The sequence below is a fragment of the Centroberyx affinis genome, unplaced genomic scaffold (assembly GCF_046629955.1).
Source record: "Centroberyx affinis isolate AG114_WGS23_722 - 3 ecotype Tasmania unplaced genomic scaffold, CSIRO-AGI_Caff_v1 ptg001388l_1, whole genome shotgun sequence".
NCBI classification, from domain to species: Eukaryota; Metazoa; Chordata; class Actinopteri; order Beryciformes; family Berycidae; genus Centroberyx; species Centroberyx affinis.
The window spans coordinates 13,815-35,214 of NW_027279871.1; the positions used below are offsets into that span (position 1 = coordinate 13,815).

Genomic DNA, 21,400 nt, shown 5'->3' on the forward strand with positions numbered 1-21,400 from the left:
CCCCCTGGGGGGTCCAGGGGAGAACCACTGCAATAGTGGATACTCACCATACAGCTGCAACCTCACTTTACTAAATGGCGTTCATGTGAAATTTCCAAGCTTACTGACAATTTTGCTGGGTATGGTGAGTCCTGTTGTCCTGTACCATGTGTCGGTATGTATTTTATTACTATTTTAGTTGTAATAAAGTATTTTAGTATTTTAGTCTGTGCACCAGTGCCACCAAGACAAACTGTTGTACATGTATTGTACTATTGTGATTTTAATTCTGATTCTGATGTTGCACAGTGTCTTTTTGTTCATCTTACCTGACAGAGGCCAGTGAAATGAAAAAGGTGGAGCAACAAAATGAACATCGGTATGTTTTCTTCTGTAAAGGCTATTTGTGGCAGCGTGGGAGGAAGTATTAACGCTCTCTCTTTCAAATGAACTGGAATGCATTTGAAACAAATACATTTTTTGGGAAAATAAAGTCATTTTCAAGGAGAACAGATAGGCTACCGTGAATAAGTAGAAAACCCATTATCAACCCCCATAACTATATGGAGGAAAACAGAATATGTACAGTATCTTGTCTGCAAACAACAAGTGAGATCTGTAGGTCAGCAGCCAACCTCATGTCATCCCCAGTCTCACCACAAGATGGTAGTAGTAGGCAGAGTTGAGTCCTATTACAGTTGAGTTCAATCAATTCAAACTTTAAATTGAGACTGAAAATGATTGGGTAATCATATATATATAGAGCATGAAGAGCCATATATGCAGTGGTAAATAAAAAGGTGGATAAACTAAGACCTCTACTCAGTGTTCATGGTAAAACAACCACCAATATGGACAAAAATATATTTTCAGAAAAGCATTAATTTGCCTTTTTTCCCCTTAACAGACTCTGTCTTTGCAGAACTTAAATCAGTTTGATACTAGTTACTATGATGTGTATGGATTTGGTTCATCTGTCATCCTAAGAGGCTAAACTGTATTCTGCACATAAAAGTTAGTAAACCAAGTTTGTGTGTGTTTACCTTCCACTGCATCCCTGGATGTCTCTTGAGCTTCATATTCTATGGATTTCAGAGGTGAAGTTGTCCAGACACAGGCTAATTGAAAGTGAACCAATTATGTTACCAAGCAATCCAGTGGACTACATGACTAACCACAGGTTTGAGTGGGAAATCTGTGATCTGTAGCGGAGTTCCCCCTACCTTTGAAGTGGAAGGGTGGGCCATCCTGCCTGAAGGAGCTGCTAACCCACCTGAAAGACTTTCATTAGTCCGGCTTTCAGTGGAGAGTTTTAGTGTCCCATTATGGTCTAAATGCTGTTTCAGAGGCTTTTCCACCCTGACAAGAATACAATTCTGGGGGAAAACACTGAGCTGTAATGAATTGCAGTGAGATAATAATGAATCCTTTTCTTTAAGGTTATATCCAAATGAGTTCTCACAAGGAACAACTAACATTTGACTCTATTTTCCACCCACATAGAGGGAGTGTATATGTTTTGTGGCTAATATAAGCCTACATATATCAGAGGTGTAACCAAGTCAGCTTTGCTCAAGTCCCAAGTCAGTTTCAAGTATTTAGTCAAGTCCCAAGTCTAAATGTAGATTACCAAGTCAAGTCCATGTCATTAACGTCAAGTCTCAAGTCTAAATGTAGAACACCAAGTCAAGTCCGAACAAATCAAGAGTCCAGTATCAATTTAATATCTTGAGTCATTCCATACAAATTCAGAAAACAGAATTTAAATGCAGTCGTCTGCTGGAACAAATCTCATCACTTTCAATCTGAGTCATTTACACAAACACAAGATCTCAAGTCAAGACTTTAAAACCTTTTCAAGTCATCAGAGTACAAGTCAAAGTCAAGTCCCAAGTCACCAGAACCCAAGTCAAGTCTCAAGTCTTCTCTTCATGTCTCAAGCAATTAAAATTGTGACACAAGTCCCAGTCATGTGACTCGTCCCCACCTCTGACATGTATAGATGTATTTCTTACCTCTTTAAACTGTGAATTGTAGTTTACATACATTTCTGGCACACCTTCTTTAACACTTCAACTCATCCCAAGCAAAATGGTAGGTAAACTGAACCACCTTCTATACCTTGGAAACTAACAGAAATATAGACCAACTGAATATAACAGTGGATACTGAAACAGAAACAATACCCAGTACTTTTACATAGGACTCCGATGGTGTTTTAGGCTGGATGAGCAAAAACAAGGTGGAACAACCAGGAAGGAAATATTACAAACCTTTTCCCGTTGGAACTCCATACCGTCGCAAAGTGGAGTGAACCCAGGAAAGAGTTGGCAAATACAACTGTACATGTGTTAAAGCCATTTTATAATAAGTATAATAATAAAAGGCTGGATGTGTAATGGTCTACCTTTTTCTTGATATGTGCACCGATGGAAAAAAAACAAAGATTAGCCACATATTAGTCATAAATTGAGGCCACTCCCTTCGAAAAACCCACTTTTTTTTCTTCCACACAGTCTTTTATTTGTAAATAATAAAAATGAACTCTTGAATATAAAACATACACATCAGTAGAGCCACATCTGTTATACAAACAAGAACTGTTGCAGTGAATACTTCGTCTTTCGTCTAGAATCGTGTATTGGGGAGTGGGGAGCCATGGACTGTAAACAATCAGTATTCCTGGAGTAATACTGACAAAGGAAAGGGCAGTCGGCCACACCGCCGAGGGTTTCAACAGAAACATCCGCAAAATATGTCCGCAAAAACCAGATTTTTCGTTGGCTTTAGAAGTCCAGTCCAAACCATAGGTAATCAAAAGAAACCGGGTAAAAGAGGGGTTTGAGGGGTTCGAAGAAAGAAAACGTTGTTCCGATCGGTTCTGTTCGGTTTTTTTTTTATTCGTCGTTTGGCTGCAACTGGGGGGGGAAAAAAACCGAAAGGCCCGTCGGCGCCCCCTTGTGGCCCGACGCCGCTCAGCGGCTCGCGCACATAAAGCGGGACGCGCATCCCCCTTTCGCTAGACCAGGAATGTTTTGTGTGTCGGCGATGCTTCGTTTTTGTTCGTAACTTAGGTTCAAGCCGCTCATCCCGATTCGTATGTACAAGGTGTGCATGTGTGCGCGTCGGTGACGGGTGTACAGTCGGATACACTCTTTTTATATTCATATATCTATATCTTTATAATTTCTGTCAAACTCATAATTATACTTCATATACATTTAGCTGTTATACACACATTCTCTATCTCTGTCTCTCGCCCCCCGCTGTCTTTGACTACGGTTTTTAGACGCCTACATCCTCGCTTACGCCAGGGGCTCGAGTATGCTCAGCACTACAGGACAGCACTGTTGTTCAAAGGGTTCAAAAAAGAAAAAAAAAAAAAAAAAAGAGAGAAAGAAAGAGATTTTTTCGGAGACTTCCTAATATGGTTATTTAGACCCAGAGTGGTAGGCGTGGCCCGGGCGGAGTCGATTTCCCCCCCCCTTCATTGGTCCGCTCCTGCTAGGGGGGGCGGGGGGGGGATGGCTTGGCTTTTCTCAGTTTTGTATTCATATTCAGTACGAGCAAACTGTACAAGTACATGCAACATACAAGCTGGCCTAAAAGTATGTGGAACTAACACACACATAGTCTAGTCTCGGTTTTTTTTTCTTGTTTTTTTTTTCCCGTAGAGAATTCTTCGTTAATTTTGTCTCGTCTTCGTTTTACAAAAGAGAAGAAAAACAAAAAGAACGTGCATGCAGCTTGGGGCCGGGGGGGGGAGGAGGAGGAGGGATGGGGGGGTGGGGGGTGGGGGGTGGGAGGGCGTCCCCGAGTCATGCTGCTCCCTCCTGCAGGGGGAGTTTGAGGGGGTCGGGGGGGAGGGGGGGGGAGGGAGGGGAGGGGCGGGGCGGGAGAGGAGAGGAGGAGGAGGAGGGGGGGAAGGGGGGGGGGTGTTCGGGCGAATGTGACCCGACCGCTATCGTTGGTCTTTGGCACACCGTCGCTCGAAAACCAAACATACACACACATAGAGGGAGTCTGCACCTTATGGTACCATTCTGAACTTTAGGCAAAATAGATACAAAAAAAAAATAAAATAAAATAAAATGGATTCCGAACGTAAAAAATAAAAAGCTAAATCGTTAATTTGGCCTCTATTTTCTTTCCTCTTCTTTTTTTTTTAGACTAAGAGCAAAACGTTTTTTTTTTGTTGGTTTTTTTTTTTGCCTCCGTCCGAATAAAAGGAGTCAAGCTTTTCTTGTGCTTGCTTTCGTATATATCTCATGACAAGGCTAAGAATGTGCACGTGCGTGTGCAGGCTCCCTTCCCTAAGAGGTTTTTGCGAAACCATGCCGACCGTTGGCCCCTCGTGCGCGTTGCCATGGCAACGGCGCCAGAGACGTCAGGGCCAAACCTCGCCGTTGACGGTGCAGCGGCTCGACGCCGCGTCACGGCTCGCTACTCGCTGTCTCCCCCACATCGTTAACACCACTCGTCCCTATGGCCTAGTAGTAAGCTCTACTTTGATTGGCTGGAGGGCCCCTGGGCGGAGGACTCCAGTTTGTCACTTGATAGGGTGGGGGCTGCACAAGGAAGGGAGAAAGAAAGAAAAATAGAAAGAAAGAAACAGAGACAAAGAAAGAAACAAAGAAAGAAAAAGACAGAAAGAAGACACTAGAGAGAAGGGACGAACAATGTTGGACTTGGAGAAAAAACCTCCACTGCTGCAGCCCAAAGGAGGAGAAAGAAAGGAAAGCAAAATTTTTGAAAACAAATAAGCGAAAGAAGGAGGAGGAGGGAAGGTATGAGAAGTGATTGTCAGACTCCAGCTAAGCTCTGATTGGCTAGTTCTGTCTCTCTCTCTCTCTTGCTCTCACTCTCTCTCTCTCTCTCTCATTCCCTGTCTCTCCGTCTGGCTTTTCATTAGTTGACCGAGGGCGTCTCGTCGTCGTCCCTGGGCGTGTTCATGCACTCTGCTCAGTTGTGGTCCAATAGCTTGTGGTCCATTAGTTTGTATTTTAGAGGGTATTGGGGTGGGGGGGTGGGGGGGGGTTGCGGTCGCCATCCGGTCACTAGGATCGAACGCCCGGCGGCGGTCCTGAGCTGTCCAGTGACGTCTGGGACGCCAGCCGCGTGAGCGGAGCTAACGTGGGGTCCACCAATGAGGACGGGGGAAACAGTTTGTACCAGCCAATCACCGTGCTTGAGAGGTCCAGCTCCTCCAATAGGATCTGTGCTACGCCCATGAAGCATTTGTGGTCCAATCGTCCATAGTCGCCCCAGACTATTACCTGGAGGAGAGAGGAGCACAGAACGAATGCCAAGATGAGAACAAATACATCAAAATCGTTCTTATTACTGATTACAAGTCTTTCAACAAAGGTTTTTGACATCAGGGCTCCTAGGCTTTGGAACAACCTGACTCACGAGTTTAAAGCATAACTCTCTATGCTCTCTCCCTATTGTCCCATCATTTTCCGTCATACCAATCAATTCTGACCAAAAACTCTACTTGCTACTTGCCTGGGTGCGGCTCTCCAGCACAGGCCAATGGACACTCCAAGCGCACCCAAAGCATGTCTTTTTTGACACAATGACACTCCGTAATGTGACATGTACACAGTTAATTTTCAGTTTATCCATGACCTGACAACTTTCACCACTTATTTTGCACTGCTTTACACAGTGCCACATGTAGACAGGCAGCTGGAAGAGAGTAAACAAAGACATGCTAAAGCAATGTCCGAACTGTACGAGAAAGGTATGACTGATCATCAGCAACTTTTTACTGACATGTCTCATTATAGAGTGAGCAATCAAATGTGGTTTTAGGTCCAGGTTGAAATTGCCAGAGTTATGCTTTAAGCTAGCAGAATCAGTATCGTTTTTTAACTTACTTAGACTTACTTTTATTGACTTGCTTTTATGTGATGTCTTTTATCCATATTAGGTTACCTATATATTGTTTTTACTTTGTTTTATCTTATGGTGTCTTCTTGTTTTTGCTTATTCTAATTGTCCCCCACCAAAGGGGGGACTATGGATCGGTCTTTGTTCGTTCGTTCATTCACTGTAACGTTGACTTTGTGCCGCTAGGGGGCGGCATTGACAATGAATGGGGACTTACTGGTAAAGCAGGTCATACAGTTAAAGCTATCATAGAATGTGGGGGACAATGAATGGGGACTCAGTGGTAAAGCAATGCAGTTAAAGTTATCATAGGTAACATAATAGTCTACACACGCTACACACTTACCTACTGTGCAATATATCACTTATGATTTAGCATTTATATTATTCATAACACTCATGCTCCTGCTGTTGTATGTTATACTGTATATTGTATTACAAATTGTATTGTAGTGTACATTGTGTAATGTACAGATTGTATTTATTGCGTATTGTAGTTCTTATATTTTGTACTGTATTGAGTAAAAACAGGACAATTACAGTTACTACATTTCAAGATATAACTTGTAAGCCTAATTCTGAGGAGTAGGCAACAGAAATATATGCTCAATCTGTCCTTTCATTGTCCCATAAGAAAATGCTTATACAATTTCACTCATATTTCAAGTACACTCAGCAATCACTGACTGACCCAAGGGTGGAACTACATCACCGGTGGGGGACAACATGTTTACTATTTGCTTGTTTATGAGTATGTTTGCTTTTATTTGCTTGTTAAAGCACTTTGTAATACATTTTAAAATATGTTATAGAAAATAAAGCTTATTAGTATTATGTATCAAATAAAAAGATACTGGTGGCAGGACTGTGTTCAATTAAAATGTATGTATTTTGTATCTCTGAAACAGTGATTTCTCAACGTCTGTGGACAACCGTCTCGCACCAAACTTGATGGAAAATAAAAGAGAATGAGACCAGGAAGTTGTCATAGTGTCTCATCGCCCAATTATGTCTCTCTACTCATAGAGGATATGCTTTAACCTAATTTTTAGGATCTGATTTCAAGTTCCGTATGGTTGCAGACCTGAACACCCGAGTACAGAAGAACCTGTGGGTCCTGGGATTGGATGCTGCAGGTTCCTCTCCTTGTGGGATTGGTTGTTTTTCATGGTCATTCAGTTTGGAGAAGTTTGGGATTAATACTGTCACTACACACACACACACACACACACACACACAGAGGATTACCTGGAGCACCTTGCCCTGGGGACTCTCCTCGAAGAGCAGGTGCTGCTGGTAGAGCGGCTCCAGGGTCTTTCGTGCAATCTTGGTTTTCTTTTTGGCTTTACAAGCTCCGTTATCCAGCAGGTACACCTTGACATAGGGAGCTGGGGATGGAGGGATGGAGAGAGAGGAGGGGGGGCAGAGGGAAGGAGGGGGAAGAAGAGGAGGGAGGCATGAGAGGAGAGGGAGGAAGGAGAGGAGAAAAATGTAGGGAGAGAAAGAGGCAAGGGAGGCAGGAGACGAGGAGAAGAAAGCGGGAGGACAGAGTGAAGAGAGGGAATAATGAGAAGAGAGGCAGGGGAAGGACAGAAGGCGAGGAGAAAGAGAGAGGGGAGGGAGGGAAGAAGGAGAAGAGAAAGAGAGAAGGACAGAAAGGAGAGGGAGGAGGGAGGAGGGAGATGAGAGATGCGGAGAGAGGGGGGGGAGAAATGGAAGAACAAAAGACAGAGGGGAGAAAGGGAAGAAGGGGAGAGAAAGAGGGAGGACGGAGGGAAGACGGATAGCCCAGAGGGAGGAAGAGGAAAGGGAGGAAGGAGAAGAGAGACAGAGAGAATGGCAACGGAGGAGAAGGGATAGATGAGGGAGTGGGAGGTGTAGAAGGTAGAAGAGAATCAGAATCAAGTTTAATCACAAAGTAGGTTTACATGGAGCCAGGTTTCCATGAGCTGGTGTACATAACAAATACAGTAAAACTGCCACAATATACATGGTTACTAGTAGTGGAGTGGAGTGCATGAGCGATGATGAAGATATGAAAATCAAATATGAAAACACCATACAGGGAGGAAGGTTGGTTGGGGAGGAAAAGAGGGTAACTCTCTTTGCACAAAGACTGGCATACAGTACTCCCCCATTTTAAAGGAACTGCAGGTAAAATTGAAGGGAAAACCCGGCATGATTTCTGGGTATTGAAGTCCTCAAAGTTCCAACAGTTGCCTCCTACTGCCAGTTGGGGCTGCCAATGTGCAAAATTTCATAGTGCAACTTTGACAAAAATCAACCTCTACTGGGGTGTATGGGTGTGTGTGTGTGTCACCTGGGAGGGATTTGGAGCCTGGTTTGGGGGTAAGGCCTCGTGCCCTGATCACCTCCACCTCCAGCTGGCCTTTCTTATCCATCATACCGATCTGAACGTCACCTGTGTGTATAGGAGACACACACGCACCACATATACACACATTTAGACAACTATTGTGTGCGATTCGAAGTATTAGAGTTCATGATCTAATCATAAAAAACATTGAAAACGGTGGAGTGGATGGGGCGGTCACTCACCCATGGCAGGTGTGGCCAGTGTTTGCCGGCCCACCAGCTGGGCGGGGCCTAAACCATCCAGGAAGTCACTGAACTGACTGTCAGCACCTAGCCGCATCCCTGAGAAGATCAGACTGGCACACACACACACACACAAATCAATTAGTAAACATATATCTAAAAATATATACAGTATATCTGTAAACTAAGACTCTATTTTTCATGACCTTTTTGGAATACAAACATCATATTTAAAAAAAATTACACTGAAAAACAACTGAAATGAGGGGAAAACAGCAAATATCTCTATATCTACATATTGATGACAGCCTGCACTAACAAAATCAGGACCTAAATATCCTTTTGATATCAGTTCAAAACAGCTTCCAAAGCTGTTTTCATTTGAATTTTTACCGTGCCATGCCATATTGTGAAGATTCTGTGCTTGTTTGAACTTGCCTACCTCCTGCACATTGCCATCTGTCAAATGCGTGCTGAGAAACCCTTTAAGAATGCATTAAATGTTCCACGTCAGCAGTAATAAAAGTTTTAGTTCCGGTCCTTTCAAAGCCATTGTAAAATACACGATAAACCCACACCTGTGGCTGCATTACGATTCATTTAAATATTGATGTGTACTTAGTGGATTAACCATGGACGAATGACAGGAAAAGAAAGCAGCAAGAAGATATGCTGACATTAATGAGAGGGAAATTGAAGGGTTGGATAGATGTTGGCCTACTTGCGGGGGTTGAGCAGGTGTATTAATGACCTTTGAGAGGGACTTGACAGTTTCATCTCACCACCGAGCCATAATGGAGGCGGACTTTCAAACACAACGGAGGGCCTTGTTAATAAAGTTCGGTTTGACATGCAACTGCGTTTGGGACTGAGAGCCAAAGAAGCCAATCATCCAGCTGAAGCCCGAATCCACTTCTCATTGGTAGGAACGAGAGTGGTCCGAAGTAGGGCAGCTGTATTCAACATGTGTAGGCTGTGTCGATCATTTGTGATTTAAATGTAGCTGCAACAATGTCTGCAACAACAACATCATGCACGCCTATTATGGAACTTTTTTTCTTTGAGGTACACCCCTCTGGAACCCACAGGGTTTCTCTGGCCCTTGGTTCTATGTCGCTGAGGATTTGCAAAGCAGCTGGCACCAAAACAATCAACATAAACCACTGGGCAGAAACTATCTGATGCTGGCCTGGAGGCTAGGAAAGTAATGGCACGAGTGTGAATTATCTTACTGGTGTCCAAACTGCTATGAGCGAAGATGTTGGAGCAATATTCTTGCTTCTACCACCGTGTTTGTGGAGTCAGAGTTCACCTTTCTGCACATTGACACCCTAGAGAATGGATCGCAAGTAGGCAAGGCTTCGTTTTTGTGGGTTGCAAGCCGGAAAGGTTGCAAACCACCACTCTAGGCTATGGTCCAAAGTACAAACACATGCATTCCGATGTCTGTGTTGACGTACTTCCCCTCAGAGCTGTAGCTGTTCATGCTGCCGTCGGTGGACTCTCTGCTGGCCTGGCGGTTCATGGCCGACCCTCCCCGCGGGTACTCCACCGCCATGCCCGTCTCCACGCTCCGCTGGATGCTGCTGCTGCCGGCCTTACCCGACTTCTTACCCGTCGATGCCTCTGTGGTCAAGACAGAAAAAAAAAGTAATTAAGGTATCTGTGTGCGTACATTTTTGCCAAGGCTATTATCAGTTATCAGGCATCTCATGTCAGACCTGCTTGAAAATTGAAAGGGCGATGCAAATTTGGTCCTGCTTTCGCACACAGGAATAAAAGGGGGGAGGGGGGGGATGGGATACTAGATCACAAAGTTCGAAGGGCTACTCTGAGTTGTCCACAACATAGAAGGAATTCATTGGTGTACAAGGTAAAATGAGAGTAACAACTGACTCCTGCAAGTAGAAAGAGGCTTTCCCATGCTTAGCAAAGTTATTAGCGGAGATAATCACATATCGCTTTTTGAAATGAACCATTTTACGAGGAGCATGCAGTTTTGATTGAGGCGATGGGGTCACCGCAGGAGGGATTTAAGATCTGGATGACAATCAGTCGGCGTAGTCTTTCTCAAAACACTGTGATCTTGAACGTTTGGCTGGGCTGGCAACAGTGAGGCAGCCGACCCTAAAGGAATAATTCAACTCTTTTAAAAAGCCTGTCGTGTTTATCAGGAATTGGAAGTCCTATCAAAAAGCACTCATAGCAGTGCTCTGGTTAAAGACATACTAGAGGCAGATTTTGTTCCCTTTTGTTAGTAATCCGAGTGAAAATTAATAGGGCTGAAAAACATTTTTCCTGAATAAAAAAAACACGAGCGGCACCTGCAAACGAGTTTCGTACTTGTTCCACAGCAATAAAAGACTTTGGACCAATATATAATTTGTCTCTGACATACCTGTAGTACTTGGACCCACAGAGAATATTGGCTGCTAACAATGACTCCAAATGGGGTTTGTCAAAATATTTCCAAAAAGCCGTTTGTAGGCTCCACAGGGGAGCTGAGAGTAAATAAACAGATTACAAATTACACACTTTCACTAATCAGGAAATCACTGAACTATTTGTCCCTGCTGCAGCGCAGACTGCTGTGGGGTTGAAAGTGCGTTACTGGTGGAGTGATTTAGTTTTGCGGACGGTAAGTCAGATTTATTTCAGTAGAGTTTGGTAGAAGAATATCCACTGAGTGGAAGTGGTTCAGTGCTGCTGCTTTCTGCCCCGTGGATAGAAATATGTCGGTTGGTCGCCATATTGTTTTCACAGACTGGCTTTCTTGGAGATATTTTGACAAACCCTGTCTTGGACTCATTGTTAGCAGCAAAAGGCAACGGGGCTTGCAGTCTGACTTGGGAGCCAATATTCTCTGTGGGTCCAAGTACTACAGGTATGTAAGAGACAGATATACTGTATATAGGTCCAAAATCACCAAACTTATCCTTTAACATGTCTGCTTGGAGAAACAGTTTTTAGACTCATTAATTTTCATTACCTAACAACTTCTGCTTCTACTGTCTCCACAAGACGGTATCTGCATTTCATCAAGTTAAAGTTAAAGACTTTTTAAGACCTTTTTAATGCCAGTTAGAGTGAAGAAGACCAATTTCACAAATGAAATAAACATGTAAATGAAAACAGTAGACCTACTAGAAAAAGCTGCATGAATGGAGAGATTGCTCAACAGAGAAACAACTTACCAAGAAACAGCAACGTTTTTAAGCCGTATTTAACTATATTCAAGATATTTTGAGTTTAGATAATATCATTTTAGACCCTATTCAGAAGACCTTTTCAGGAACTGCATACAACAACTGAGAAAATTGTTGGACTTAAATGCCTAGCGGTTCACAATTAATCAGTCAGGCTCCTTAAAAAACTGAGCCCTTTGAGCTAGGGCAAAGGTAATAGGAGAGGGTGGAGTAAGGAAGCGTGCAAGGGACAGAGTTTGGGATGGGCTTAGGCTAAGTGCTGGAGTCTTCTATTTGTCTGTCTAGCCGAGCTATACTTCCTTTTTGTCTAGCTGTCTCTCTCTGTCTGTTTTCTTGTCTGTTCATGCACAAATTTATAATCTGCCTGCCAGTTTCTCCTTGATATTTTGATCTATTTTGTCTGTGTCTGTGTCAGCAAAACTTTACTTGAACTATAACTGGCAGACAATTAGAAAACATTAGAAAATTACATTCAATTTAACATGTCATTAACTATACAGTTGCCCCATAAAGGTTTCAACTCTCTGAATTGTTTGCATATTGTGTTTACTATATTATGCTCTGATTCTAATAATTTTCATGTACTCATAATGTGCTTATAATGCACTTATAATGCCTTATGAGCACCACCTCAAATAAAGTGTTACCTTTCATGGTTTACTTTTCTCCCTGCCTTACTGTGTCTGACTGTGTCTACCTGCCTTTCTAACTGTCTGTCTGTCTAACTATGCTTTACCTTTCTGTCTGTCCGCCGCCTTACCCGCCGCCTCTGAAATAACACACACAACAACAACAGACCCAATAAACAACAACAACAGTAACAGCAACAACACTGAGATAGACCCCCTTTGACCCCTTTTAACATGCGTCCTGAATAAGCAGATCAGTTATTGGACAGAGCAAAATCCCATTGAATCCATGTGTAACGCATTAAAGAGAGGTGATTTGGACACATTTACAACAAAATGTAAATGCACTGTGTCTCCAATCCACATATAACAACTACAGAAACAAGATAATAACATGTGGTGCACGGATCCAACAGTCTAATGTCTCAATATTAATGTGATAATGATTTATTGATGTTAAAATGATACATGTAGCACCTTTAACAGACAGAAATATTATAGGAGGAAGTGACGTGTGGCAATCTGGGAAAGATGAATTTCATTATGCAGGGTTCTTACACATTTTCAATTAAAAAATTCCATACTTTTTCCAGACCTTGATTTGTCTGGTGTTCAATATGATTTGCGCAGATAGACATCTTGCCCCTGCTAACTAGGTCATATCACTGTACAGACAAAGATTGTTCTTCACAGCGACAAATATCAGAATATGTGAGATGATTGGCAGGGTTCCTACACGGTTTCCATTTTAAAATTCCATATTTTTCCCAGACCCTATGTTCTTGACCGGATTCGATTTTGGTGGGTATTTGATATAATGCATGCTGACAGCGGCTGGGTAATAAGAGCGTCCCTCTATCTGAACATTATTCTTCACATCAACAAAAACTGTGGACTCAAAGTGGCTCTACAACAACATAAAAGCTAGAATTCTGTGTGTATCGGACCTGAGCCGCAACATTTTCCATACTTTTCCAGACATTTTTTTTCAAATTCCCAAACTATTTCAAGACCTGGAAATGATCAAATGCATTTTTAATACTTTTCCAGACTTTCCAGACCTGCGTAGGAACCCTGAGTATGTATAGAAAGGATATGCATTTTGGCTTTATTTGAGAGTTGATAGTGAAGAGTGATAGGAAACATGGGGGAGAAAGTGACACAATCCGCATACAAGACGCATGTTAAAGCGAGGTGGAAAGGGGGTCTTTGCGTATATATTTCTGCCTGTCTGTGTTTATGTGCATTTGCCTGACAGTGTCTCAGTCTCCGTCTGCCGGTCGAGTGTGTCGTCCGACCTGTTTGGCTGAGCTGGGAGGTGCTCCGGCTGCGTCGGGACGGCAGGATCGCGACCACCCGTTGGCTGAGGCTGGAGCGCCGCTTCTTGATCCCGCCTCCCAGGCTGCCGAGCGCCGTGTCCGATTGGCTGCCGTCGGCGTGCTCCATGCCGTAGATCTCGCCGCTCACGCTGGTGCTCTTCATCATGTGGCGGCCCGTGGCGCGCATGGCCCGGCTGTACGCGGACATACACACACACACACACACACACACACACACACAGATGGACATCAACATGGAGACACACGCATGTAATGTTGAAAAAATAAGCCCGTTTGTATACAGTATATAAGCACATCTACATTTGAACTGCACGTGTGTTAAGGGTTAGAAATAATTTAGTCTAGTACTGAGTATGAAAATCTATTTTTAATCTGCCAGTGGGGTGAGATAATTCCAATGCAGTTTTACCTGTTTTGAGAATTTTTCAAGAGACATACACTACTGTGCAAAAGTCTTAGGCATCTGTCAAAGATATCCATAAAGCGAAGATGCTTTCAAAACTAATGAAATGAAAAGTTTCTGAATATCAAAAATGTACAATAAACAGTCTACTGACACACTAATGCAGAAAACAAATAAACATCTAAGACTTCTAAGAAATTTATATAAAAAATCTAGGGTGCCTAAGACTTTTGCACAGTACTGTATGTCAATATAAAATGGTGTTAACTCACCAAATTAGCAGATGTTTTCATTTGTTTTAAGAAAAAAAAATATTTTTAAGATTCGATACTAAATGACTTGTTAAGATGGATATTTTTGTGTGTATTTTGTAAGTATGTTCGGTTTAGCTATCACTTGTGATTTCTACAGCCACAGCGGCTAAACCACTTGCTGGCTGTGACTGCTGTTATTTTTAATAAACGTCATGCAGAGTGTGCAATGTCATCTTGTTAAATTAATAAAAATATCATTGATGTAAACAGTAATGTCAGGATTCTTGGCTACAGTAGGCTTCACAGCTCCCTAAGCAAGCAAACAATCTCAATCTACAGTAAACTGTATAGGTGGATAAGCACTTAAAGATACAATTTACGCAAAAAACAATTACAATTTTCAATTTCAGGACTAAATACTAGAATGTACTTGACCAATATAAATTTAGGGTATATTCACTTAGACTCTTAACGAAGTGAACTTGAAAGCTTTTTGGAATTTTCTTGATTCACCATAACTTAAACTTCAGCATCAGCTTGATCTCTACAGTATGATGTAAAACCTTTTCATCGTTTCAGAATCCATATTAAGCTGTCACATGCTGTCAGCGCTTGAATCAAAAGCCGCAACAATAAATTCAACTGGGAAAAAAAAAAAAAAAAAAAAATCAATAGCAGCCAACTTGAATTCAGCTCAATTCAATAAGTCACTAGGTGAACAAAGCCAGTCGTGGGTGTTTTTTCCAACAGGGGGTGCCACACTGTTACAGATTGGCTCTTAGTTGGCTCTTAATGTGTCAAACGTTTGTAGGGTTAGGGTTAGGGTGTGTGTGTGTGTGTGTGTGTGTGTGTGTGTGTGTGTGCGTGCGTACCTGAAGCGTCCCCGGGGTCTCTCTGATTGGATGGACATGTAGCTGGTGCTACTGATGCGAGAGGCACTGCTGGTTCGAGAGATGGCTGACCCGTCGCTGACATCACTGTCTGAGGACTTGTGGGAAACGTTCTCACAGCTCCTCCTCTGGTCCTTGTAGAGCTGGAGGAAACGCACATGAGGCACTTTTCATCAAGTTGTGTCAGAACAAGTATAATGATTTAGGTTTTTTTTTATAGTTAAATGTAGCTTGGTTGATGGTATTTCTTTTCAGGAAATTAAATTATTCATGTCACAATAGACTGATATATGGAGCCGATATTGGACTTTTATTCAAAATCAGATCTGGTCCGGTCAGTGTCGTCCACCTCTGATATGATGCAGTTTGATTGATTACATAGTTACAACATTTTAATCAGATTAAAAAATATGCATTCATATGTTTTATTATTATGATCCTGTCCTGTTCTTGTCATGGGTTTCAGTGGAGAGTTTGAGTGTCCCGTGATGGTGGCTGTGGTTCAATCAGTGGTTCTCAACGTGGGGTCCGGGGACCGCCAGAGGTCCTTGAGGGGGTTCCAGGGGGTCCCCAGCATATTTATGAATTGTTAAACTTCACCGTTATTTCATTTACAATAAGTTAATACAATTAGAGAATGTGTTTATATCTTTATTTATTCATTTAGTCACTTGCTTTTTAGCCATCATAGCCCCTTGTGTTCTTATCTGTTGTGTTTTAATGTATTTTGTCATCTGTGTGTCTTGGCTGCTATGACGATTCAATTTCCCTTCAGGGATCAATAAAGTTTTCTATCTATCTAGAAGAATGACTGTTTTGGTCATAGTTTCTCTGTTATCTCTCTACCTACAATACAGATAGTCATGGAATTCTGGACAAAATTACATCTAACGATAAAAATATTCTCAGATTTGGGTCCGAGAGACAAAATCTCATCAAATGGGGGTCTGTGGCTCTAATGTGGACTAAATTAGGGTCCTTGATATGAAAAAGGTTGAGAATCACTGGTCTAAATGCTGTTTCAGACGCTTTTCCACCCTGACAAAAATAAAACTTGGCATAAAACTGTTCAAATTTAAAGATAGAGAACATAAACATCAGCTATTGACAGCTTCAATCCAAAAATACTAGCATCGGGCTTCAAAAAACCACATCAGTGAAACCCTGCCTGTCATGCAGACAATACACTTTTTAATTTTTTTGTAATGGAGAAGAAAAATATTGTTACAACCAGATGTTTTGGCATTCAGGTCTTTCAAGCTTTTTTCTTATTCACTCTAATTCATTCTAATTCCCATTAATTCCCTTTCCATTGTCTTTTCTTGCCTGCTGTTACTTTCTAAACGTTCTTCTAATCCATATCACAGCATTGTCCCTCAGTGTTGAGCGTTTCAGTCTGTTTGAAGGTGAAAATATTTAAATGCGGGGAGATACATCATCAGCGGGCAGTCAGATGGGGGACAGTGTAATTCATCTCAAAGACGGCATTGGCACTATGCATACGAAAAAAGTTCCGCTAATGGCATGTACACATGCGTGAAAGTCGGCATATCGCCATAAAAATGTCAGTTTTCTCTTAAGTTAGGAACAAGAAAAACTACCAGGACGGATTGTAAATTTCAGTTTCCGAGGTGTTAAGCACATTCCTGAGCGAGTGCCCAGTTGGAACCAATTCGTTTTATTGAGCAGTGACCAGGCTGAACACTTCTTCACCATTGACTCCAATCTAATTTATTACGTCCATAGACAATGAATACATTCCCACAGCGTTAATGCTATCTGGTCGGTGCTCCATTCCCTTGAGGCTCTTCGGTCTGTTCCCTTTTTGTCCTCTCCCCTTTCCCTTCAAGTGGTGAATTTACTCTCTTCTGATGAATTTGCCTGGTTAAATGAAGGTTAAATAATAATAAAAAAGAAAAAAAAAGAAATCTGTGGCTCACCTCCCGTTTGTTCTTGAGGGACCTTTCTAGGTCCTGTTGGCTGGAGGTGGTGGCAGCCGACGCCCTGTTGGAATGAACCCTCATCTGGAGCTGACGAACACGCTCCTCCGCTGCCAGAGCTACACACACACACACACACACACACACACACACACACACACAATGCAAGAAATGCTTTATAATCTCTGAATTAAACTTTGAAGCTGCATTAGGCAAGTTTTTTTATGTAAAATCACACCTGTCTTATTCGCCTAAATATTAAAGTGTGGTTGCATGTGTCAACCCTAGTCTGACTCAAATAGCAGCAGGATGAGGGAGTCACCCTCACACCAGAACAGTTATGGGAAATGTGGTTCAATTCCCCCTTGCAGCTATACCTGCCAAAGTACCCTTGAGCAAGATAAGTAATCCCTGGTTAAGGCTGACCCTGTATTCCAGCCAGAGAAAGAAAATACCAAATCAAACTTCATAGGAAACTAGTGGTTTCTACTTGTCGGATGGCCAACTCTGATTGGTCTTCCTCCCTCTATGAACCAGTAATCCCTTAAAATAACCTTACATTTTCATTAATTTACATTAATTCACCCCTTAATTCATGCAAAATCCCCTTAAAATTAATTAAGGTAGTTATTAATGGAGGAGATCCCATCGAAACCTCCTTAAACACCCCATTAATCTTGACTCCTTACTTTCTAATTTAATGGAAATTTCAGAGACAGGAACTTTTCCATTAATTTCCACTTAATAACCCTGTAAATCATGCACAATAGGCATGAAAAATCCCTAAATACTAGTGTCTCTGTGAATCAACCCATGAATAAATCCCTTATAAACCCATGATACTAACCTTACTTTTTTAAAGCTCTGCTATTTTTAATGGATAATTAATGTTTATGTAATGGAGAAATTAAGGGCATTTCAGGGATAAAATTAAGGGGTTTGGTTTAATAGAGGAAATAATGGACAAAGTGACCTCTTGTCTTTCTGCTAGCCTGTTTTGAAGCCCAGGAAGTGGGATATCTGATGCTAACTTGTTGTATTTTTGGAGCCAGAAGAGCTATAGGCTGGGGAAGTCATAACAACAACAACAATGCAGGAAAGCGGTAAGAAAAGAAACAACAGCGAAGCTACATGTGCTGCAGACAAGACCTGTTCAGAAACACAGAGAGGTGTTGATATGTTTTTAAAAAAATGCTAGACTGACTGCATTCAACACCTGCGGAAGCTTTATGGATGCCGGTTACCTCAGTCTCAACCTACATGCCGTTTCAAGGTAGACAGCTCAAGATGAGTGACAAGCGTTGGGGCAGGAAGTTGCCCGACTGAGAGGGAGCAGGGTGGGACCAACAATACACTTCACTGACTCAAGGAGAAAAGTTGCATCTTGCCGCTTTAACACTAATAATAATAATAACTAGAAGGGCACTCGGAGAGCGCAGACCTCCGCCAAGGCCAATAGTCCAGTCTGCTATGATATGCAAATTTCGTGAGTCGGATCCGGATTCGCTCCAAAATTTAATGGGTTCGTCCTTGGCCCATGCTACACCCTTCCACGAAGTTTCATGAAAATCGGCCCAGTAGTTTTTCCGTAATCCTGCTGACAAACAGACAAACAAACAAACGGCACCGAAAATATAACCTCCTTGGCGGAGGTAATAATAATAATGTGATACTTTATTCATCCCTGTAGGGAAATTCTCTTTTCTGTTGCCCCCCTCCATAGTGAGGTCAGAGGTCAGGATCAGCTACAGAACAGGAGCTGGTAGAGATTCAGTGTCTTGCTCAAGGACAACCTGTACAGTGTTGACCAATGTGCAGATTACCCATCATACAGACACACTCAGAAACACACACCTTGTTCTACGGTGCTGCTCTTGGCGGGAACCTGTGGGAGCTGCCTCACTCTGCGGGCTGAGGAAGATGTTACTGAGGAGGAGAGAGACGCACCACCTTGGAGGTGGCCCCTAAACCAAATAGCATGATAAGAAAACAGAGGCAAAGAAAAAAAACAGCAAGAGGGAGAGAGAGAGTTGGAGGAGCAGAGCAATGGGGTGGACAGAACGGGGATGAAGGGAATGGGGAGAGAAGAAGTAAAAGTCAATATGCATATTGCAATATGCACCGGTCACTCGCTGGTTGGATTTCACATTTCTTGAGTTTATCCCATTCACACATTAGACAGTATTTACATTACAAGTGAACTTAATCTGGGGGGACAAAAAGTCTGAGAAGGAAAACAGCTATTCACCCTTTCATCAAAGGAGCCATCTGTCAATTCTACTCTCTTGTCTTACGTAACATCTGAAATAAAATTGCATCTAACAAAAAATAAAGACTGCATGAAAATGTCCAGTTCAAGCTGCTTGGCTGGAAAGTGCAGGGGCGTCACTTGTGACAGGAGTTTATAAGTGACAGAAAAGGCCTTTAGTGAAAGCATCAATCATGGAAATGTAAGGACAGCAAATTTTGGTTACAGATCCGTGGCGACAACATATTCACAAAGTGAAGCTTATTCAAGGTTTGATAGTGAGGGGGTCCTGTTGCAAAAAGAGCAGCAAATGAATATTTTGACAGTGAAAACACACTCAGCAGGTGTCGTCAAAGGAAGCCTCAAGCACAAATCCCAGCGTATCTGCAGACATTCATTTATTCTCAACCATTCTCACAAAAGACACAAGAATAGGGTTTATTCATAAAACTCACTGGCAGGGTTAGCGAGATGTTAGGGGCTGAGACGGTCATGGCAGAGTGTTTTCTAATTCATAATCGTGGATTACTGGATCAGTTTTGTTCCATATTTTTTCGGCATGACTCTCCCATTTAATCATTTTCATATTGTGAAGGTGACTGATGAAATCTCAAAGCCGAAAGCAGAAAGCAGAAAAATACCACCAATTCCTTTGTTGCTTTAGTCATACTGTCATTCGTGAAATGTTTCAAAAAAGATGATATAGGGTGTTGCCAGTTTCTTTAGGAACCCATGAAAATGTTTCTTCTCTTGAAATATGGAGTTCTGCAGGTGAAAACCTTTTTCTTTGTCATGTCTTGAACATGGACACAAGCGTGAACAATGAGCAACGCATGAGTTAAATGTGCAATACTATAAGACAGATAATTGCATTGGCCATCATCTGTGACACTACTCAGAATAGGGCAATGGTAATCAATGACAGCTGCGCTAAATTTATGAATAATTTCTAAATTCCATAGATTTTGGAAAGTTACCCTTGTGTTTCACAAATTACCACAGTAGTGGTTCAATACACAAAATAGACATTTAGCATCAACTAAAAAATGAACACTGCACCAACACATTCACTCACGTGACACAAATACACCACAACATTTTAATTAGCAAACATACAAGTACCAAGTGTGCATGGACACAAGTGTCCATGCAGTTTTGCAAAAAACCTGAAATATACACATCTGCACCTATAAACAAACACACAAACACAGAGTAGCAACAGCATTTGTGTCCATGTTGGTGGCAAAGCCATGTCACCGAAACACACACACACACACACACACACACACAAACTGTTGGAAGTATGTAAGGGTGAGAGGGCACCCCTGCCGTGTTCCTCACCACTCAAATATCAGTACAATGTGAAGGGATCTGCCCCTGTGTCATTGGGAGAGTTTAGGGGGACCGATTCAAGGGGTGACCCCTTACCAAGTGGCTGCAGAGGGGCCTTCTTTCCTCTGGAGCCCCTTAAGATGGAGGTGGGCTTGATTCTGATACACACACACAAACAAACGCACACACACGCCATACAAACCCAAAGCCCCGCAACAGAGAGCAAAGCAGCAGCATGCAGAAATAAAATGGGAAAAGGGATAGGGATAAGAAAAAATGGGGAGGGAAAAAAGCAACATAATATAAATAAATGAAAATGAAAGTCAAGGTAATCCAAAGAATGCTAAACAACACATTAAAAAAGCTTACAACCTTGTTCTCAGGTAGCATTAGCGGTAATTTGAAGACAAAGGCTTAAGCTAAGAGGGTTAGTAAAGCACTGATATCTAACACATTAAGTCTAATTACACTCTTGACATTTAGCCAAACCGTGCATTTTTACACAGTGTTAGTACTATACTGTGATTTTCTTTGAGTTAAGTTTTTTAGTTTTACATATTGCTCCATAGTTACATTTGAAAACAGATTATTGTCAGTCTACCCTGTATCTCTGCAAGGTCTTTATAGGTGGGTGTACTATGTCTGGCCCGAGCTCAGTGGTTGGCAGCTTCAAACTGTCAAGCAAGCTGCACTGATGATGAGTCAAACCCTGCTGACATTTGAGC

General features: G+C 42.1%; 1 protein-coding gene across 5 annotated transcripts in view; it reads right to left on the reverse strand.

Annotated features, from left to right (window-relative positions):
- Positions 1-5,036: 5,036 nt before the first annotated feature.
- The window catches only part of LOC139649696 (regulating synaptic membrane exocytosis protein 1-like), a 100,676-nt gene continuing 84,312 nt past the window's right edge, over positions 5,037-21,400 (reverse strand). For 4 of the 5 annotated variants that reach the window (XM_071526173.1, XM_071526172.1, XM_071526170.1 and 1 more), the window contains 10 exons: positions 18,950-19,059; positions 17,096-17,214; positions 15,138-15,298; positions 13,567-13,781; positions 12,376-12,408; positions 9,894-10,059; positions 8,434-8,546; positions 8,195-8,296; positions 7,123-7,262; positions 5,037-5,255 (listed from right to left, as the gene is read on the reverse strand). In XM_071526173.1, the coding sequence (XP_071382274.1) occupies positions 5,037-5,255; positions 7,123-7,262; positions 8,195-8,296; positions 8,434-8,546; positions 9,894-10,059; positions 12,376-12,408; positions 13,567-13,781; positions 15,138-15,298; positions 17,096-17,214; positions 18,950-19,059 (1,378 nt within the window). Of the gene's footprint in view, positions 5,256-7,122; positions 7,263-8,194; positions 8,297-8,433; positions 8,547-9,893; positions 10,060-11,427; positions 11,442-12,375; positions 12,409-13,566; positions 13,782-15,137; positions 15,311-17,086; positions 17,215-18,949; positions 19,060-21,400 lie in introns of all 5 variants that reach the window. The other variant, XM_071526169.1, reaches the window with a different exon arrangement.